At 36.0% G+C, this 21,850-nt stretch overlaps 2 protein-coding genes across 3 annotated transcripts in view; one reads left to right on the forward strand and one right to left on the reverse strand.

The window, feature by feature from the left end:
* Positions 1-21,850, forward strand: part of tubb1 (tubulin, beta 1 class VI) — a 54,014-nt gene that overhangs the window by 9,425 nt on the left and 22,739 nt on the right. The gene's annotated exons all lie outside the window — the stretch shown is intronic.
* Positions 1-21,850, reverse strand: part of gnas (GNAS complex locus) — a 42,487-nt gene that overhangs the window by 5,980 nt on the left and 14,657 nt on the right. For both annotated transcript variants that reach the window (XM_058778400.1, XM_058778401.1), the window contains exons 3-9: positions 19,438-19,492; positions 19,236-19,355; positions 15,898-15,995; positions 989-1,043; positions 737-810; positions 463-521; positions 98-218 (exon numbers count right to left, since the gene is read on the reverse strand). In XM_058778400.1, the coding sequence (XP_058634383.1) occupies positions 98-218; positions 463-521; positions 737-810; positions 989-1,043; positions 15,898-15,995; positions 19,236-19,355; positions 19,438-19,492 (582 nt within the window). The remainder of the gene's footprint in view (positions 1-97; positions 219-462; positions 522-736; positions 811-988; positions 1,044-15,897; positions 15,996-19,235; positions 19,356-19,437; positions 19,493-21,850) is intronic.

The following is a 21,850-nucleotide window of genomic DNA, read 5'->3' on the forward strand; positions in this document are numbered from 1 at the left end:
TTACATTTTCTGAAGAAAATGTGAGTGGCGCGGAAACATACTCTCATTAAGCCCTCTTTTTACATGTGTAAGCATGTTTTAGGCGTCTCAAGTGTACCTGTTATTCCAGATGTTCTTGAACAGGTTAAGTGCCTCCTGGAGTCTGTTGGTCTGATTGTCCTCTCTGAGCACCATGTTATAACTGCTGCTGGCTACCACGAAAATGATGGCTGTCACATCTGTAACAAGAGAGAAAATGTTTTAGCATACACTTTGAACAAGCAATGCAAACAATCTATCATAAAACTATTCAACAAACAATTACTACTAATTACAAAAAGTTAATACTAATTAATAAACCAATATATTGGCCAGACTAATAAACTTTGTGTCAGAGAATAGATCAAATGATGACCAAAATGACAGACCTTTCATTATTATTAATAATATTGTTAGTTTAAGTAACAAAAGCATAGCATTTACCATTAAAACACTGGATCCATTTCCTGCGTTCGTCTCGCTGTCCGCCAACATCAAACATACTGCAGAAAAAAAAAAAAGAAAAGAAAAGAGGAAACATCAGTTAGGCAGCCACAGACGGTTTGGCATGGACCTGTTCACGTCAAGCACTTATTACTACTATTAATTTGTAAAAATAATTAAGATGTTAACTGTGGTTATGAAAATACACGCAAACATCTTCTGTAGCACTGTGAATCTGTGAAAAGTTTCATGAAGGCCTCCTAGTCAAACTCACTGAAAATTAACTTTGTCCACTTGGAATCTTGTCTCAAAGATCCCGGAAGTCAGAACTCTGCATCTGAGCAAGTCCTGAGAGACGGGGCAAACAAAGGAAGAGTTCAAAGTTACATTTACAATAAAAGACATCTTTAAATCAGACACAATAAGAGAATGATGCCTCTTAAGAAAGAGAAAGAAAGAGGATATAAGCCGAAGATATACACTACAATATTAATGCCTGAATCCCATCATGTGGATATTTACACACCTGATCAGTGGGAGTATAGTCGCTCTGTTTCACAGTGTCAATCCTGTCCAGGAAACTAAAAATAAAAGAAAGAAAAATAACATTAACAACTGTTCAGTATGTCTCAACACTTCCTTTTAATTAATAGGGCAAGACTGATTTAAGAGATGCAAATAAACACTGAGTAATGCGATGACAGACAGCTGGATTTATTCCAAACAAGTCAAGACAAGGAATTAAAGAATGTTGTTATGAACAACCCAAAGTTTCGTCATTGCCGAACAATCACCTTACATCTGGAAAGCATCCCTAAAAAGGCATTACCACATGACTACTATATTTATAAGCCATATTGTGCTATACCGATATTTGTACTGTGAGATGATGTCATATTGTCAATCCCTAATAATCATTTGAAAAATTCAAAAGTTAATTCAAATAAAACATTCCTGCATTTACACAGCCCCAGTGAGCATCGGCAAAACTTTCACACGCACATTTTTCAAATCACTGCATGACAAGTCAGCCACGGAGGAAACAAAAAAAAATGGCAGCTGACACAATCTGCAGCTGCGGAATCAGCCAGCAGGTGGCGCGTGTTTGTGCTGGAGATCAAAGCAGGCAGGGTTCTGAGTCATAGTGATCAGAGAGCGCTCAGTCAGACGCTGCACTAGTCAATGGATCGGCTCTAGTAGGAGGAAACAGAGAGGGCAAAACAGAGGGAGGGGGATAAAGAAATGCCGTCTTAGTCAAGCTGCTATCCGGCGAAAAACGGCTGCAAGATGGTGGGACAGCTCAAACTCGCCTCCTGATCCTGCATGCATGCAGCTGAGATCTTAAAGACGCTCATCAGAATCAAACATATGCAGAAAGAGTGGCTGATAACAATCAATGTGCCCAACAAAATACTTCTCAATCAGAACTGGCCTTATGTATATATAATATTTTTGTCATATGATTTATAATAAATGTCAATGCTGACATAAATCAGATGACCATATAATAAACTATAGTATTCATACAATACTCTCAACTAGTTGACCCACAATTTTTATAGTTTTACATTTTAGCTTCTTAAATTTAAATATTAATATTTATAAATATCTACAAACCATATATATATATATATATATATATATATATATATATATATATATATATATATATATATATATATATTTTTAATTTATTTATTTGTATATATATATATATATATATATATATATATATATATATATATATATATATATATATATATATTTGTGCGCATGTGTGTATATATATATATATATATATATATATATATATATATATATATATATATATATATATATATATATATATATATATATATATATATATATTAATGTTGTCACGGTACCAAAATTTCAGTATTCGGTACCGATACCAGTCAAAATCCACGGTTCTCGGTACCAATTTCGGTACCACATGCTAATTTAAAAAAACACACTATTTTTAATAAAGTCAAACAAAAATAAAAATGTACAAAAATCAATGCCATTCTTTATACTTTATTTAAATTGTGTTTTAAGTTTTTCCGCAAGTAATGAAAAGTATGAAAAACAGTAAACAAGTTTCACCCAAATTTAATTTGTCTTTTAATTAATTAAATTTAAACACATTGTATTGTTTTGGTAAATAAAGGGGATTTACTATTAAAATTAAAATATGGAAGAAATATTGTGATATTGTGAAAAAAAAAAAAAAAAAATTATATAAAATTATATTTCTGGCACAATGTCTTTAAGATGAACTTTTATTTTGACGGGTTGCCGTGAATACCTTTACATTTCTGTGTAGCTATATGATATGACGCTGGTTTTACTCAAATGAAACGGTAAAATGCTCGCGAGGGGACTCTCAGAGCAGTTCTGTAGATGTTGTTTATGTATTTATGTCCTCATTGAGACGGCAGATGATGAATCACCGCGAGCGTCAGGCGCGCTTCAGTGTATGTAGTAAAAAAAAGAAAAAACCGCGCGTCTCTGCCATTCATTCACTCACACAGAGACTCGCAGAACATGCGAGATTCATATTTGAATCGACTTTTGCAGTTTAATATTTACAGATACTAGTCCACGTCGCGATTTGATTTAAGTGCAATGACCTACTTTTGATTAATTCATCCGAACTTTGACAAATTCCGTGACATTCCGTGCTAAACTGTAAATTCCGTTTTTATAACTGGATTCCGAGATTCCGTCCGCGTTTTCTGCATCGCGGAAATCATCGGGCCGTACCTGTCAAGAACCGGGTTGACCGGGTACTCGGTACCACCGGTACTTAAAAAAAACCTGATACCGTGACGTTTTCACTTTTTTAGTACCGACTTGGTACCGAAGTACCGGGTCTTTTGACAACACTAATATATATATATATATTAGTGGTGGGCATAGATTAATTTTTTTAATCTAGATTAATCTCACTGTAATCTTGGAATTAATCTAGATTAAAATGGCTCATTTGAATTCTGCCAAGTAGATAAGTAAACAACTAGCAGTCATCAAGAATTTAATATTGATAATAACATTGAAGACATTGTATGATTATTCCTTAAAGATAAGGTTTTAATAGTTTTAGTAGTAGTAGCAGCCTATTACGTTCTGCCCAATGTCTTCAAGTGAAACCGAACTTTTATTTTGACGGGTTGCCATGAGGATAGTTTTTCTCAAATTAAACGCTCGAATGCTAATGAAGTGACTCTCAGAGCAGTTCTGGAGATGTTGTTCATGTATTTATGTCCTCATTTAGTGAGACGACAGACGTTAATATCGCCGCAAGCGTCACGCGGTCTTCTGTATGAGTAGTGAACAAACCCGTGTGTCTGCGCCATACATTAACACAGAGACACACAGAAGTCATATAGAGACAGAAATGACTTGCCGATTTCCATTGGGAAGCATCTTAAAAATAAATTTTCCCTGAAGCAAACCCGGCGGCTTCATAGCTGCATCCATGTTAGCACGCATACACACAGGTTCGAAGACTCGTTCCCGCCCCCTACAGTGCTATTCGGCTAGGTATACATCCGCGCTAAAATATCAAGGTGAAAGTCATCATAGCTTGCGTAGTATAGACCCAGCTCCCAACCCAATTTTGAGAATAGATTAACGGCAATATTTTTTTTATCGCCCGATAAGAGTCTCAAGTTAACGCAGCACGTTAACGCCGATAACGGCCCACCACTAATATATATATATATATATATATATATATATATATATATATATATATATATATTAATATTTAACATACACTGAAACGCTTCTCATTCAGAACTGACACCATGATACAATATTCTCAACTAGTTGATCCTAAACTTAAAAAAAAAAAAGTTTTAAGTTTATTATACCTTGTCACAAAGACTAATGAATACAATTTGTGTGTGTGAAGTTTTTATATTCTCAACTAGTTGACCCTCAACGGTTTTTAAATAAATTTGGTTTTAAGTTTGTTATAAATATTTCACATATGAATTGTATTCATATATATATATATATATATATATATATATATATGAGGGGGTTATTCCTTAAAGATAAGGTTTTAATAGTTTTAGTAGTAGTAGCCTATTACGTTCTGCCCAATGTCTTCAAGTGAAACCGAACTTTTATTTTGACAGGTTGCCGTGAATACCTTTACGTTTCTGTGTATATGATATGAGGATAGTTTTTCTCAAATGAAACGGTCAAATGCTCATGAAGTGACTGTCAGAGCAGTTCTGGAGATGTTGTTCATGTATTTATGTCCTCATTTAGTGAGACGACAGACGTTAATATCACCGCAAGCATCGCGCGCTTCTGTATGAGTAAACAAACCCGCGCGTCTGCGCCATACATTAACACAGAGACACACAGAAGTCATATTTAAATAGACGTTTTGCGGCTTAATATTTACAAATAGGAGTGGTAGTGTGCTCACTTGTGTGTGCGCTTACGTTTGTGTGTGTGTGCGAACCGAGGGAACTCCGCTGTGCGCGCGATACAGAGAGAGCGACCATGTAACATAAGGCATAAATAACATAAGGCTATTTAGTTTGTTTAATAAAAGAACAAGGTATAGACCTGTTCTATAGGGAAGGTAACACTGAATGACTTCTTTTGTGGTGTAGATATATATATATACATACATATATATACACACACACACACATACATATATATATACACATACATACACACACAAGGGGTGTCAACGTTAATATTTTTTTTTTTAACGCAAATTAATCGTTTGATAAGGTTTGACCCCAACTTCTTCCTGTCATCGCAGCGCGGAAGGTTATCTATCATTGTGTGATGAAGGTACAGCGAACCAGTGTTGCCAATGGCACAAGTGGGCTATTAAGCTAAAATACAGTCGCGGGAAAAATTACAGAGCCGTGGGTTGCGTTTTTTTGGGCTACTTTTATAATGTACTGTGGCCGGGCAAAGTGTATATAGACAAATAAAAATTAAGATAGATCCTTTTACTAATGTGTATTATACTTGGAATGTATCCCTGACAACTTAAGAAGGGAGAGGCATTTGTAAGATCACAAACAACGTGAGTTTCAGAAGAGCATACATTTTAAGGCTTTTACGCAGCAGAAATAAACATGACAACAGACACTATAGATTATATTAGATAATAAACACACGATTATGATAGGATATTTGTATGTGATTTTCTTGAGATAATGTGTACATCTGAAATGCTAATTTGTACAGCGATATAAAAGGCTATAAATAGCATATTTTAACAACAGTAAACGACCAAATTCCACATGTGATCGCACAAGGAAGTTATTATAAACACTTGATGGTGGTTTGAAGTGAGTTCTGAGTAAAAGTGTATTATTAATCTCATAAATTGTCTTATGAAGCATGATTCTAATATTAACTCTAATGCAGCTGCAGAACAGGTCCAATTCTTCTTCATAATGCATTTTGTCATAATACTTCACGTAAGGTCGCAAGAAATGTTTTGTTGTATTTATTTTAAAATACTTTTGATAATAGTTGGGTAAATGTATACTGGGATTGAAGCGATGTGGCTTGGTAAACGTTTTACTGCCAGTTTAAAGGCTGATAATGGCTGAATAAAACAAAAGAATAATGATAAAAGAATAATAAGGATTGTGTCTCATACCTGGCGGAAGTGTGAAAGGTTCTGGTTCCTTAAACTAGTTTGTCATGCATTTCTTCATTCTTCAGGTAAATCCGAGTATTTTAAATTTGTGATTAATCATGATTAATCACAGTCCATGACGTGATTAACACGATTAAATTTTTTAATCGATTGACAGCACTAATATATACACACACACACACACAATTGCTAAAATACATATTAATACTTAGCATTACAATATGATATAAAATCAGTACAATTAATATTGTTTAATTAAATGTTGTTCAGAACAAATGACTTTTATGAACTCGTTTATTTAGAAAGACCAATGAATCACCAAAAGTACTAAAAGAATCATTAAGGAATTATAATTATAATCATTAAAATTCCTCACAAATGCCAGCAAAAGAGTAACGCCTAAATCAAGCATGAGGGAATCAGAGAGAAAGCGAGAGAAATCCACAGGCCGGACGCGCATGTGCATCCCCCCTGTCCAAGTACAACAGGAATGTGACACAGAGGGTTGAAATGTGACAGAAAGGCTGTAGGTCCCACACACAGCGGCATGGACTGCACTGGTGTGTGTGTGTGCATGCATGCAACACGCACAGCAGGCCGCACAAATGAAAGTGTGGCACGTAGAAGAGGGGGCATAAAAAGAAATAAAATGGCGCAAACAAAGAAAGACAGACAGGATAAAATGCAGACAGACCGACAGATGGGGGAGGCTCGCACAGACAGTTGTGTTGTGACCGCAGCCGTTGTCTAACACCATATCTCAATTATTGCCTTTTTTCCTATTAATAGAACGATTCCAACAATAGCCCAGCCCACTGGTCAGACATAATACAACTCATGCCCCTCTGGGTACAATAGTTGAGAACGCATACAGCCTCCACTGTCGTAATGCCAAGCAGTAGAGACGGCTATAGCTGCGACCGAGTATATTTAGGCCAGCATTCCAAATCCAGCCTCAACTCAAGTGGAATTCTAGAAATCAAACGGCCGCACGGCAGGAAGTTCATGAAATTCTAGTTGCATGTCGACGTCTGCCAACAGTTGCGGAGGTTCTAGTATGGAATAGTGTGTAGCAGACTTTGAAAATGTACTTTAAAGTATGTGTGATGGATATAGGAAGTCTTAAAAACACACAAGATGGATATTATCACGCATGTATATGCATTTTTATTTTGAGTTGTTCTAAGCATGCAGTGCAGATATGATTAGGCAGCAACTTCAATTAAAAAAAAATATAAAAAAATTTGTAAAAACACTTCAAGCAGTAAATGGATGGTCTGGCCACACACACACACACACAATGTATCACATGAGTCATATGACTTGGCCCACACAGAATTTCTGTTCAGCTCCCTTTATTTATTATATAAAAAAAGTATGCAGCTCACTCGTGCTTAAAGCAAATCACTGCAGTAAAAATGCAAGTAAAAGCGCAGGAAAACATTGTTTAAAAACAATTAAGGATAATAAATAAAAGGATAAATAAAAGTACATTTTTATATATCATCCTTCCCATCAACTAAATATAGCCCTAAAATGTTGCCCATTAAGAATTAGTATTAAAAGCACAATATTAATGGATGGATCTAATTGCTTTATCATCACCTACAATATTGCACCTTCCTAAACACCACCCAAAGCAACTGTATTCATACTTTGACTACTAACAATATAGTAAGTGGATAGTAAAAATTAGAATCACCAAAACTTTATCCTAAGTCAAAACCAATTACTTTATTGTAAAAATACTGAAATGATTAAGATGAATAAATATAGCAGCAAAAAGTATGGTTGGATGTAACTGTTTAATTACGATTAATACATAAAATATTGCTTCTTACTAAACTGAAGTATTTATACTTTCTTTACTTAAAAGGAACAGTTCCCTGAAAATGCAGTTTCTGAATTACATATCCACTGATGTTGTTCGTCAAAATTAGTTTTTTTTTTTTAAACATTCCAAACTCGCCAAAACAAATTCATATAGTCTCTGTTGCTCTCTATAAAAAAAAAAGTTATAAAAACAAACTAAACCAAGTTACAAAAAGTAACTGCCTGTGACTGTGGAGATATTCGTTTGATCCTCAGCACCTTTTCAGTTTCAAATGCGCTCTTGACCGAACAGAAGTCTGAGAGTTTGAGCCAAACAGCTGTTCGGGGAGATGACGATGGCACCATCTAGTCATTTATCCAGAGGAAAGGGCCAAAATATGATATTTTTGGTGTGTCAGTCACAATGCTAAAAATTATCCAGACCTGCACAAACGTTTACAGTTGATAAAAGATGGCAAACAGTATCTCAAACAAACAAAAGCTTTACTGATAATTAGCAATTAATTATTAGACTTAATTATGAAATATGTATTAATCTTTTTAGCAAGTACACATTAGGTTGCAGTGATTTGCAAGTCAACAAATGCATATAATGTATTTATAGTGTGTTTCATATAAAAAGCAAATAAATTATAAATACTAAATTGACTGTCCAAAGAAGAAAATTTCTGCAACTGAACAATTAAATATTAATTAATAATTAAAAATATTTACATTCACAAAAGACCACAGCATGGAACATTTAAAACAGTGTAGAAAAACAAATAAAAATTAAGCAATTTCTCTTTAAGAAAAAAAAAAAAAAACATGCAAAGAGAATAAACCATTCACAGAAAGAAGAGTGAGCTGTTGTGCCGATGGTGTATTAGCTTGGAAAAGCTGATAATATCCTCATCGCTTACTAATCTGGTTAATGTTACAGCTCATCTAGTTAACAGTAGAGTATTAAGAGTGTGGATTAGGCAACTTCCGGGCCAATACGGCAAACACTGTTTAGGCTCCCAGTGAACCGCGTGTGTGCGTGGCACAATACGGTACAGAGGATATCTAACGGCAAGCCTTTCAGAATCAAGTGGCGTTCAACAACAAACGTTTCTTGTTAAAAAAAAAAAAAAAAATAAAAAATAATCATTGAGTCATAGAGTCATTGTGCCCATTTAAAAAAAAACAAACAAACAAACAAAAACTGAAAATGTGACATTCCAAAGAATCAGTCAAATTTGAAGTTCACCATTTTATGAAATGCAACTTACAAAAAAAGCTAGCTATATTTATCTCTCCAAATATGTTAAATCGTGAATTAATCGATAGCCTCCACTGCATTTTCCCTCTCTTAGATGCGAACGCACACATACTTCTGTAAGTCTGCAACGCTAAGGAAGCAGCAGAAACCAGGAGAGAGGGAGCGGTGGAAGAGAAAGAAAAGAGAGAAGGCTGTGTCTGACATTACAGCGGCGCTCCAAAAATAGCTCCCTGGCGCCCTGGCCTCCAGCTCGGTTGTCATAGCGACAGAACCACAGGCGCTATAAATAGACTATCAGCTCCAAATCTTGTGTGACTGGAGAGAGGCCAGAGAGAGGGAGAGACAGACAGAAAGAGAAAGAAAGACAGAGGGGAGTGGAGAGGGGGGAGAAGGGCCAGTCAGAAAGAGAGAGGGGAAAGCAAAAAGAAAGAACGAGAGAAAAAACAGGTCTGGTTTCACAAAAGAGGGATGGGGGAAGAAGAGAGAGAGAGAGAGAGAGAGAGAGAGAGAGAGAGAGAGAGAGAGAGAGAGAGAGAGAGAGAGAGAGAGAGAGAGAGAGAGAGAGAGGCTCAGAGAGAGAGAAAGAAACATGGTGGATGGTTTAGGAATTTTCTCTCTTCATGCGCTGGCCTTACATTTAGGAACTGCGGGACAAGCAAGAATGCTACGTTTATCTGCTTTACAAAAAACAAAACGTTTGTAGAAAATAATGTGTTCTTTGAAACAGACAACATTAATGAAACAATTTACCCTCTGAAACGCATGCAAGGAGGAATGCAATATTTCTTTGGTTTCAGAAAAATAGAAGTGCAAGTAAAGCAAGTAATAGAAACATTACACACACACAAAAAATGGATTATTAACCCTTTTTATACATCATATGTCCCATCAACTAAATATAGCCCTGAAATGTTGCCCATTAAGAATTATTATAGCACAATATTAAAATCTCAAAGACTTTGGATGGATCTAATTGCTTTATTATTACCTACAATACTGCACCTTCCTAAATACCACCCAAAGCACAAATTGTAAAATCGTAATCACCAAAATTCATCTCAAGTCAAAACCTACTACTTTATAGTAAAAATATTGAAATGATTTAAGATGGTATCAATAAATAATCGCAGCAAAGAGTATGGTTGGATATTAATTGCGATTAATACTGTCCATAAAATATTGCTTCTTACTAAATTGCAGTATTTATACTTTCCCTACTTAAAAGGCACAGAAATCTTAGAAAGTGGTAAATCTTTTGCTCTCCCTAGGGTTTTTCACACTGCACTTAACCCCGGGTTATTTTTGTTTTAAACGTCACTTTTAAGCCTGGGTAAAAGAAAGGGGGGTTCTCTCCACACATGTAATTTAGAAGCAGAGTTAGCGCTGATTTTTCCTCGGGGTTATGAAACCCTGCCTCTTTTGCAGTGATAACCCCCGCATTGCGTTGTCAACCTTGTACAGTGTGAAACGGAGCAGTGTTAGCATGTTACTGCTGGATGCTTAGCAACAGACAACCAATCAGAAATTGAACAGTGTGGCTCCTGTCACATCAGTAAGAGGAACTGCGCGTTGTGTAAACAGTACAGCATTTGAGGGAAAAATAAGAATTGACCCTTTGCAGAGAGCTTGATTGACAAGCAATCTGACCAATCATAACGCTGAATCGGTGGACTTAAACTTTACTAAATTGTGTGTACTGACATCTTTCAAGTGGTTGAAATATAATACCTTCTGATGTTCTTTCATGTTTATTTGGCACTTTAAGTAAATATGAAAAGACGATCGGTTCACGTGCTGCTTGAACTGAGGCATCCCGCATTTTGTGCCCCTAAAGTTTTTTAATGCACTCCTATTAAAAATATAAAATAGGGGCTATTATAAGGAAAATACAAAAGTTACAGAAGAAACTTTGTTTATAATTATGTAATTATTTGTAGTCCTACTTTAGACTGTATATATATTTGGCATGTGATGGTATCAAATTTTTTATATGATAATTGCTGAAACGCTTATCATGGTATCATCATACACCATATTGCCAAAAGTATTGGGTCACCCCCTTCTAATACACCAGTTTGACTACTTCAGTAATTTCCATGAGTACAATTTTTAATGTTTAAGCATATAATGATATTCTAGGGAATTGTGTGCTTCTAATTTCATAGCAACAGTTTGGACAGGACCCTTTTCTATTCTAACATGACAATGTGTCTGTGTATAAGACAAAGTTCAAAAAGAAATGATTGATTTAGTCAGTGTGGAAGAACTTGACTGCCTGCAGAACGCAAAGTTGTAATCCAAGCTGAACACCTCTGGTGTGACTTTAAATGCAGACTTTGAGCCAAAAACCAATGACTTGTACATGCACTATATGGACAAACGTTGATTTTAATAACATTAGTAAATTAACATGAACTAAGGTTAATAAATGTATTGGAAGTATTTTTAATTGTTACTTCAAGTTAACTAGTGTAGTTAACCAATGTTAACTAATGGGGCCTTTTTGTAAAATGTGACCAAACAATAATAAAGAATCAGACATTTTCAGTCAATATCCAGTGCAAATTTTAGGTCAGATTAAAACGTAAAAATATTTAAGTTTGAAAACAAGTAGCTTAAGTCTTTAAAGTCCCCATGAAATCAAAATTGATGTTTTTTGGCTTTTAGTATGAATGTTAGACTTAACTTTATGTATAAGCTAGAGTGCTCCAATGCAATGACAAAATTTGCATTTACAAGATATAAGCATTCAAAACTTGCAGTCTCTCACTTCCGCTAGTATGGATCAAAGATTTTGATGACATCACCCTGCATTTATTGTCATAACGTCAAATGTGGCTCCACAGAGTTCAACGGCTCTAGCCCAAAGCTGTGATATAAACAAAACGCTATTGGCCATTTAAAAAAGGGGGCGGGGATACTTGATATGTCCTGCCCTGTCCTCCTGTTTCAGTTGAAATGTCAACACATAAAATAACGCTGCATTTCAAAGCACTGCAGTGGACCTTTAAAATAAGATGTCTGTTGGACCATTTAAGAAATTTTATTCGCACTCATGCTCATAAATACATTTTACACTTGGCACATCTATTTTTAGTTGAAACTCTCGCACTGTCGAGCCCTGTTGTTCGTGACATTTGAAAGTGCTGTATCCGGTCACTGTCAGTAAATGTGCGTTAGCAATGAAACCTGTCAAAGAGAACCTACATGGTAACAATTTTTAACTGACAGGATAATTGATACGAGAAAAGCCACATAAACGAGTTGCCTGCTGTGTTCGTCCAATCAGTGACACTGACACCACAAACATGAAAATAAGGACTTTAACCCAGGGTTTAGGAATGTGCAGTGTGAAACGGCAGCTTATGAATACTCCGGTATTAACTTTTAACCCTGGGTAAAGTATAAGCAGTGTGAAACGTGAAGCAAGACAACCCAGGACTCTCATTCAAAACCCCGGGTTAACTTTTTGAAGTGTGAAAAGCCCTTCTGAAAACAGACATTCATAAAGAAACATTTCTTCATATTTATGGAACGCACAACAGGAACGAGAAATGTCTCTGGATTAAAAAAAAAAAAAGTGTTTTGCTTTTTCTGAAAACATAACCCAAATGATTCCCCCACCTCCCCACAACTGTGCACATACAAGGTTTCTCTGGTTTCTCTTTACAAAATAGGGGTTATGCGCAACAGACTTCCGTATTATGCTAACCAGGTCTCGTTGCTTCCGGTTCACGCGTTTTGCAAATGTCCCGTTAAACATGAAGCTGTTTTACTCAAGATGCCTTCAAAGTAGACACTAAAGATAATCATAACTAATGTCCATCACATATGTGGATTGATATTGAAAAGAATAAAAATATTTATTTTTTTATAACATTTATATATAAAAATCGAATAAAACATCAACAATAAAAACAGCTAGCTAATTAACTGATTACCTAAGTCCATTGATATCGCCAGTTTATTTAATACTGCTATTAATACGTTCTCCGACAAGCGGAAGCAATGAGACCTGTTTTCCGGGTTTGGTCAGGTGACGTTCGACATATACCCTATTATAGACGGCTCCAAAAAAATTCGGTACTGCACACGATTTAACTGAAAGCAAATTAAAAAGAAAAATACATGTAACACAATACTTCTCTGATTTATAAAAACACGGGAAGCTCGTAGAAAATAGTCCAATTTTTTTTATTTTATACAAATTAATTTTTTTTTAACTGCATAACCCTAATGATGTTTTCAGATATAATGCCACAAAATAACGCTTCTCTGGTTTACAAATTTATAAAGCCCTGTTGTTTCTTTTTCTTTTTTCTTTTTCTTTCTCTGAAAACCCTAAACCCTTCTTTCGTGAGGCTAACGAAATGCAAACAACAAGAACGTTCCTCTGGTTTACAAAAATATAGAAAGCTCCAAGAAATTACTGTCCACATTTAACACATGCTTTCTGTAATAACAGCACCCTAAAGAAAAATCTCTTTGTTTTCTCTATTCAAACACCTCTTGCACACCTGAATGGTTGCAGGCAGGTGCACTGGATACAGGAAATAGTGCAAAAGAAAAAAATCCTGCATACTGCTGTAGCCTGCAAGAAATCCAATATTTCCTGAGGTGGCAACATTTCGGTCATGAGACCTTTGTCAGGAATTAAAAATTATGATTTGCATTTACAAAAGAAACATTTCTCTGTTTTATGGAAATATATGGAATTGGAAAGGTTATGGAAATATAGGAAGCACGTAAAAAAACACACTGAATTTACGCAAACGAAATGCAAAAGAGGAGGAATACAAACATTTCGGTCATGAGACCTTTGTCAGGAATTAAAATAAATAAATAAATAAATCAAATAATCATGCACTTGATTTGCATTTACAAATTATTAACAGACAGGAACGGAACATTTCTCGATTTCATGGAAATGTGTGACCCTGGACCACAAAACCAGTCTTAAATCGCTGGGGTATATTTGTAGCAATAGCCAAAAATACATTGTATGGGTCAAAATTATTGATTTTTCTTTTAAGTAAAGTTCATGTTCCATGAAGATATTTTGTAAATTTCCTACCTTAAATATATCAACTTAATTTTTGTTTAGTAATATGCATTGCTAAGAACTTCACTTGGACAACTTTAAAGGCGATTTTCTCAATATTTAGATTTTTTTTGCACCCTCAGATTCCAGATTTTCAATCTCAATTTCAAAACATTGACCCTTATGACTGGTTTTGTAGTCCAGGGTCGCATATATGGAATTGGAAAGTTTATGGAAATATAGAAAACATGTAAATAACATTAAAGAAGCATTTATTCTTTTCTAAATACACTTATTGAATTTATGGAAACAAAATGCAAAAAAGGAGAAATACAACATTTCTTTAGTATATGAGAACACCATAACAGAAAATATTGCTTTTCACGCACGTTTGCCCTGAAAACACTTTAACCCCAAGTAAACATTTCTTATTCTCTAGCTTACAAAAATAAAGAAAACTTGTACAAACATAGTTAACTTGCTTCAGTAATACACACACATGCTTCCTCTGAAAACAGCATAACCCTAATGAAACTAGTCTCATTGTTTTGTTTTTTTCCCTATCTCAGCCATTTTCTGTCACTGCAGTGACGCTACTAGCAGATGCAGGAAGAACTAGTCAGGAGAGGAAAAAAAAAAAAATTAAAATAAAAAAAGTTGCGGGATGAACAAAAACAAACTGCGATACGTCAGTATTCTTTTCACACTTTGTGTAGCCATTCTTGTGTTTGTCTCAATGATAACATTACTGAGCCCACGATACTGCTGTAGCTCAACTGTACAAAGAAACGGAGGTGAATGAAAACACGAACGCATGCACACACACACGCACACGTTCAATATGGACACCTGGCCATGTGACAGGAAGAGCCTTGAAAACACTCAGACAGAAAAATGAGCTCATAACAGGACGAGCGCTTGGCGACGCTGGTTTCTTGGTGAACGCGTGTACGTGCGTGAGCGCGCTAGAAACAGCACTGTCATTCTCCTCCGTCCCTCTTTGCAGTCTGGGAGGTTGGGAGTTGCCCTCCAAACAGTCACAAGTAGCCACCATTATCACTTCAAGCTCATTTTTCTCCTTCAAAAGAGGAGATGCATTATTTGCGATACTTGCGGATTGCCTCTCAAACAGTCTCCTTCTGCTGCAAGTGAGTGAACCAGCGAGTTAAAAATAGATCTCTCTCTCTTTCTCCGCTCTACGTTTACATAAGCGTGCAGCGATGGGGGGGGGGCACTTCCGGTCTAAACGGCTCAGGCCAGCGTCTGATCCACAACAACCACCAGTGGCTGTGGGAGAGGACAGGACACAGACACACTCACGCATATGCTCCACAATGCAGGAAACCTTTCAATGTATACCCAACATTCATACCTCTGTGTCTCCTGAAAGCGCCTATCTGTCTAGCACTCATCAGTCTCTCTTTTTCACGTTCTGTCACTTCTGCACTCATCGCATTTCTATTTCCCTCCCTCTTGAATGCATAAATCAGTGCGATACATGCAACGTGCAACGAAAGTCACACAAACAAGTCAAGCGAGTCGAGTGCAACCGACTTGACCAACAATTCCAAGAATATTCCAAAGCTTTAAATGTTCAAATACTCATAACACTGCACAATTAAACAGCAATTCAAACCCAGCATTTAAAAGATACCAAATACTCACTACTGTGCGCAGTCGATCAGTTGATATTCGTTGGATCTTTCGAAGCAAGCTCTCACCCCTTCATCCTGCCACAGGGTCTTTGTGTGTTCATAAAATTCCTGTTGGGAAGACAAGTGGAAGAGCTGTCGGAATCCAGGCAAATCTTTTACACCTCCGTCGTTTGGCTGCATATCATTTTTAAACATGTCTGTGTTACTTTTGCACAGCCTCTTTAGTACATGCTAACCTGTATAAAAATAAAAACACCACCACGCCGTTACAGATTCTGGACAACCAATCGGGAACTTGATTTGGGATTTTTGCATGCAAAGGTACCAGATTCTAGTTTAAATTCAGATTCAATATAATGATTTTCATTGCTTAGTGGTTCTATTAACGCGTGTCAAATTGTTTCAAATGTCAGATTTCAACATAATTACAAAATCAAAACTAAATTGTATAGAATTACTGGCAACAAAACAAATTCAGTTTTTCAAATGAGCAATGTCATGTGACTCGTCGAAAAAAAGATCGATTTCTAACCCAAAGGAGGAATTCTGTGTCTGATTTAGGATTTAATCGACCCTTGATGAACCAGGAAAAAAGATATAAAGCCAAATTAATTAACTTTTTTGCAAGCTATGTCGAAGATATTAACATTATACGCATCGACCCAGATCTTCTGCTGTCTCATTTTGAATGACATACATAAACACCAAACAACATACGCAGTTCATGTATAACAAAAGCCACATTTATGGAGTTCAAGACAGAACTAAACGATTCTGACCGCCCACTGCAATTCAGACATGGTGGTGAAGCATGAATGAGCGTTCGAAATGAAAAACTTCCAATCTGAGCCAATACGACATGAAGAGGGACACACCTTACAAAGCTTTTTATATGTGGTGGCATGAACCTGAACAGCAAATGGGTCGGTGCACACCTTATGGGACAAAGGAGGACCGGCACTGTGGTCCCGACAGGGAACGGGGCTTCATCTCACTTGATCTTTGTTGATGTGTTTAGAAATGGTAGCGTTCACTCTGGCACAGCTCCTTTAAAAAGGAGTGCCACTACACTTTTAAATGTGTAGGACAAGAGCCACACACTTGAGATTCACGCCACCCACCAGCTCACTGCTCTTACCTTAAATATTTATTTTGTGGGTATCTGAATTTTTGTATCATAACAGTATATTGTGATATATAGGACACAGTCTTGCATACGCTATCATGCATGCAGATATTCTATTGTTAAAAATAATTACATTCTTTACACGAACCATGACATGATCTGCAACAAATAATAAAATTAGGCCTTAATTATATTTTACACAAAACATTGAAATTTCAAAGCTGATCAACAATTTCAAGCTAAAAAAATTAAAACGTGCTAATTTAAATACATTAAGCAATATACATATTAAAAAACTTAATTACAGAATGTGAAATGTAAAGCTGAAGCTGCTGTAAAATAATGATTGGTATTTAAAGAATGTTCACTGTACAGAATCCACACGCGTCAGTGACATAAATAACATGTGCAATACATAAGACAATAGTTTTCAGTGGATAAACATAATCAGAGTTTGGAACTATAAAAACAATTCAGTTGTTTACTGAACATAGGCAATATAATGAATATTTAAGAGATTTCAATTAAGCAATGCATGAACAGTATGTATTTAAAAAGTATGAGAACGTATGAAACAAATTTTAAATTTTGTAGCTAAAACAGCAGTAGAGTTGGCCATTAAAATTCACTTCTGTGAAGCAGTTAAACCATATTATCCGAAAGACCGATTCTGATACATTTGGCATTAAATATGACAGCAAATTATATATGTTGGTTAAAACTGTGATGCATTATTATATGTAAAAATGACTAATATCAATAGTATGGAAAACAATGCCTTTATTTATTTATTTTTTTTAAAAGCCTTGCTTTTACTGTTGAGTCTTACATGCACTCAGAACAAATTATACATTTTTATATTTCATATTTATTACATAAATAAGTGAAGAATATTCAGATGTATGATGAAAATGTATTAAGACATTTTTAGCTACTTTGCCCAGCCCTGGCATACACAGTTTCAGGTGAAGGGTAATGTGTTTAAACGTGTTTAACATGTGTTTTTTTTTTTTTTATTCAGCTCGTCTACATCTGTCTTTCTCTCCATTTAAAAATCTTATGCTAATACGCTTCACCAGTTTCCTCCTAGCTCGATAGCTTCACAGCTACAGAAGTTTTTTTTTTTTTTGAATGGAAATATTACAACTCAGCCATGTAACAGCACTGAAATAGCAGTCGTCTATAAACTTCAATGGGTCTTTATATCCTAAAGTGGCATGACTGAGTTATAAATGTCAATAATTGCTTTTGCTTTTTATTTTTGTCTCTCGCTTGCAACACAATCAACCAGTCAGACTGGTTCCCAGCGGGCCCTGGGGCCACCGAGGAGAGAGAGAGAGAGAGAGAGAGAGAGAGAGAGAGAGAGAGAGGGTGGGGCAGTATCTTCTTTGTAGTAATGCTAAAACTACAACCACTTCCTGCACTCGATTCTGAAGTTTAACAGTTAACGATCAACTCCGAATCACGCAGCTCTCCTGGCAATCCTGTAGCTTACAGAAAAACCAGCATCCCGCATAAAAGTCATTGTACGTCTATCCAATTTTCTGGAGTCAAAAATTCCAACTCATTGCATCCATAATCTAATAATTCTAGAAATGTTTATGTAAACCAGCAGGTGAGCTGTTCGTGCTCTCTATTTTTAAGTCCACAGGGCCACCAAGTTTGAATCACCTGTAATTAAATCTTAAGCGGCCCATTGGCGCAGGTCAGGGCGGCTCTCCACTCCTCTTTCCCTAGACACAGAGCACCTGTCTAGGTGATGAGGGAGCAGGGAGGTCCTGGGTGACAAGGTGTGTGGCTCAGGTGAGGCCCTCTTAAGGGAGAGTTTAGAGGTTATTACAAGTAATCAGTCGTAATGAACGCCTCAACATTATACCTGAGAGTCACACGTTCACACACCCACATTTCCCTGAGGTGGGGCGCTTTTTCAATTCACCTATGTGTTGTCCCTAAGCAAAGAATAGCTGCTAATTATAACTGCATAAACTACACAAGGCCCTATGACTGAGGGGAACCATCAAAACACACATGGGCCTGACAAAACATCCATGACACTCAGCCCAAAAACTAGGTGCACAATTTGTACATACTACGCTCACACACTTAATCACCATTTTTCCCTTTAAAATTGATCGGTCCAGCTAAAAATATTGAGATGGTACGCACACTCTCACGGAAACAAAAAAGGGGGTGAAGGGGTGACACAATAACTTTATACTCACCGGTGTGAATTCAAAGTCCTTCTGGTTGGCTAAATTGAGGATGTAATCAATTCGAAACTTATTTGCGGGACAGGCTAACTGGACTGGAGGTACCAACACGGACATTGCCGTCACAATAGTCTGTAAAAGAAAAAAGACCAGAGTTTTGTTTCAGTGCGTTCACACTTTTACATGTTTGAACTCCAGAAGCTTCAACACTTACCTCTATAGCTTCTTTTATATTATTCTTGATGTCTTGAATTTTTTGTTTTTTCTCTCTGTAAAACAATGACACTTGGTTACTTCAGATCACTTCATTTTCAACATGAATGAAATAACTAATCTCGTGAACAGTATGAATTAAGCAACTTAATGCTCCTTAGGGGCGGACGGTAAACCACATTTTATATCACAGTATGAATCGATGGTAATAAGTTATTTTTGCTGAAAAATTCTACAGATTTTTGATTTTATACATTTTGGTTTTACATTATTTTATAGGGATGTAACGATTCACTCAACTCACAATTCGATTTCACGATTCAATTTATGATTTTTTTTTAACAAAATGAGATTTAAGACAAATTATAAATTAAACATGTCCTTTCATTATTGCTTGGACAAAATGCTGCACATTTCTTTGTGAAATTGAAATATAACTATAATAATATACTAATCCAGCACTTTTTTGTTGGTTTTGACTGCTTCCATTGTCACTTTTTGGATAAAAGCATCTTCTAAATAACAAAATTTAAATATAATGTAAATGTAAATAACAAAACTAAATAGAAATTTTAAAACAAGCCCCAAATCAAATAAATAAGTAACACAAATAAGAGAAATCTCTTCATATAAACAAAATAAGCCTTTGTCTGTGCTCTTTTCATTTAAAATTAGAGGCAACCACTGCATTCAGGATCAAACAAAGATGCTGTATATATTAGGGGTGGAACAATAAATTGATATGGTGATATATCACGATCCTTCTCCATCCTATACGAGAATCGATATATCTGGCACCAAATATCGATATTTTAATTAATACAATAAGGTACTCTAAATAGATTTCCCTGTTCACAGCGTCTAAAAATGCATGGAAATCGCGGTCACGCGATTCCAGCTTTTCAAAAGTGCTCCGACTCAGAGCAAGTTCCATGAACCGCATTCTCTATGAAGATGAGGAAGCACGAGGACCCGAAGGATAAACAGATTTCCAGCCACTGTATTAGCTTTACTGCTGTATATATTATATATGTTTATGGAGATGAAAACTAAAAAACTGCCCCGGAACAGCTATCAGCGTGGACCATAGGCACAGATCACGTTATTATTGCAGAGCACACATTCAGTTCATGAGTAGCCTAACCTCTCCACTCGGATCGCAGGTGGATTTCCCTCACTATATGAGTGAGAGAGAGCGCCACCAGTGCATCCAGTTTTGTTCACATAAAACTGGACGCTCTCCCTCTCTCTCAGATATTACAAGTGCGCGTTATGCAGTGTGAACAGTGGGCACCGACCGGCAGAAACATAAATCTGCACCTATGGCATGGAGGACGAAACAAAACCTTGTCAGAGCCACAATGCGGTGCAGAAGTGTGCTTGCCACGCATCTACATTTAAAATAACAAACCTGAGCACGCAAAAGACACGATGTGAACGGCTATTTCTTTGTGTGGGGCTCCGTTTTTATGATGAGAGGAGTAGAGAGGTTGAGAAAGCACTCCAGGTAAATTTTGAAATGTACCAGGTTTATATTATATCGATCTATCAATCTAGTTTTGTTTTCTGTTTAATAAGCAGTTAAATGTGTTTGTTTACACACAGAGAAAAAGAAAAGTGTAAGCTTTTAATAAGTCCAAGAATAAAATGATTAATTTAGCCTACTCAACATGTTAAAATTGATTTACAGAACTTTTTTTGCTGTTTTCTAACAGTTTGAACTTGAATAAAGAAAACTTGCACTTAACCTTTTCACAGGCATTTTGTTTAGACAGATATCGAGACGTATCATTGTAGGATTTTCTAGAAATATTTTGATTAGAATCGCTGTATCGTGATATTATCATTATCGTGAGCAATGTATCGTGATTATATCGTATGGTGAGATACCCTGCGATTCCCACCCCTAGTATACATGATGCAACATGAGCAGTTTTTAATCTAAATTAGATTGTATAATTTCGAAATTTGAAGCAAAAACAGAATGGTTTGACTTCAGTTTTGTGAAACTATACATCAAAAATATCTGCAAGAAACAGAAACAGCGGACGAGCTGAATGAGACGCAGATTCACTCTCTGCCAGCAGGTGGCGCTTAAAGCATTTCCTTGGTTTCCGATGTAAACAAAACAGTGCTGCACTTATGAACTTTAATATGCATTATACAGAGGCAAGATGAAAAGAAAAAATACCATCTAAACTTTTCTAAAGATAGTAAGTTCCCGTCAGACACACTTTCATATAAACTACTAATTAAATCGCGATTAGTTTAGCATCTCAACCGATTTGAATTGTCACATATTTGAATCAATTTTCAACCGGCTCGCGGTTAATTGTTACATCCCTATTATTTTATAAGGTTTATAATAATTAAATAACTGTGTTTTGAAGTGTTTGCATAATCCTGTGAGATAA

This window comes from Onychostoma macrolepis, chromosome 06 (assembly GCF_012432095.1).
Source record: "Onychostoma macrolepis isolate SWU-2019 chromosome 06, ASM1243209v1, whole genome shotgun sequence".
Taxonomy (NCBI): domain Eukaryota; kingdom Metazoa; phylum Chordata; class Actinopteri; order Cypriniformes; family Cyprinidae; genus Onychostoma; species Onychostoma macrolepis.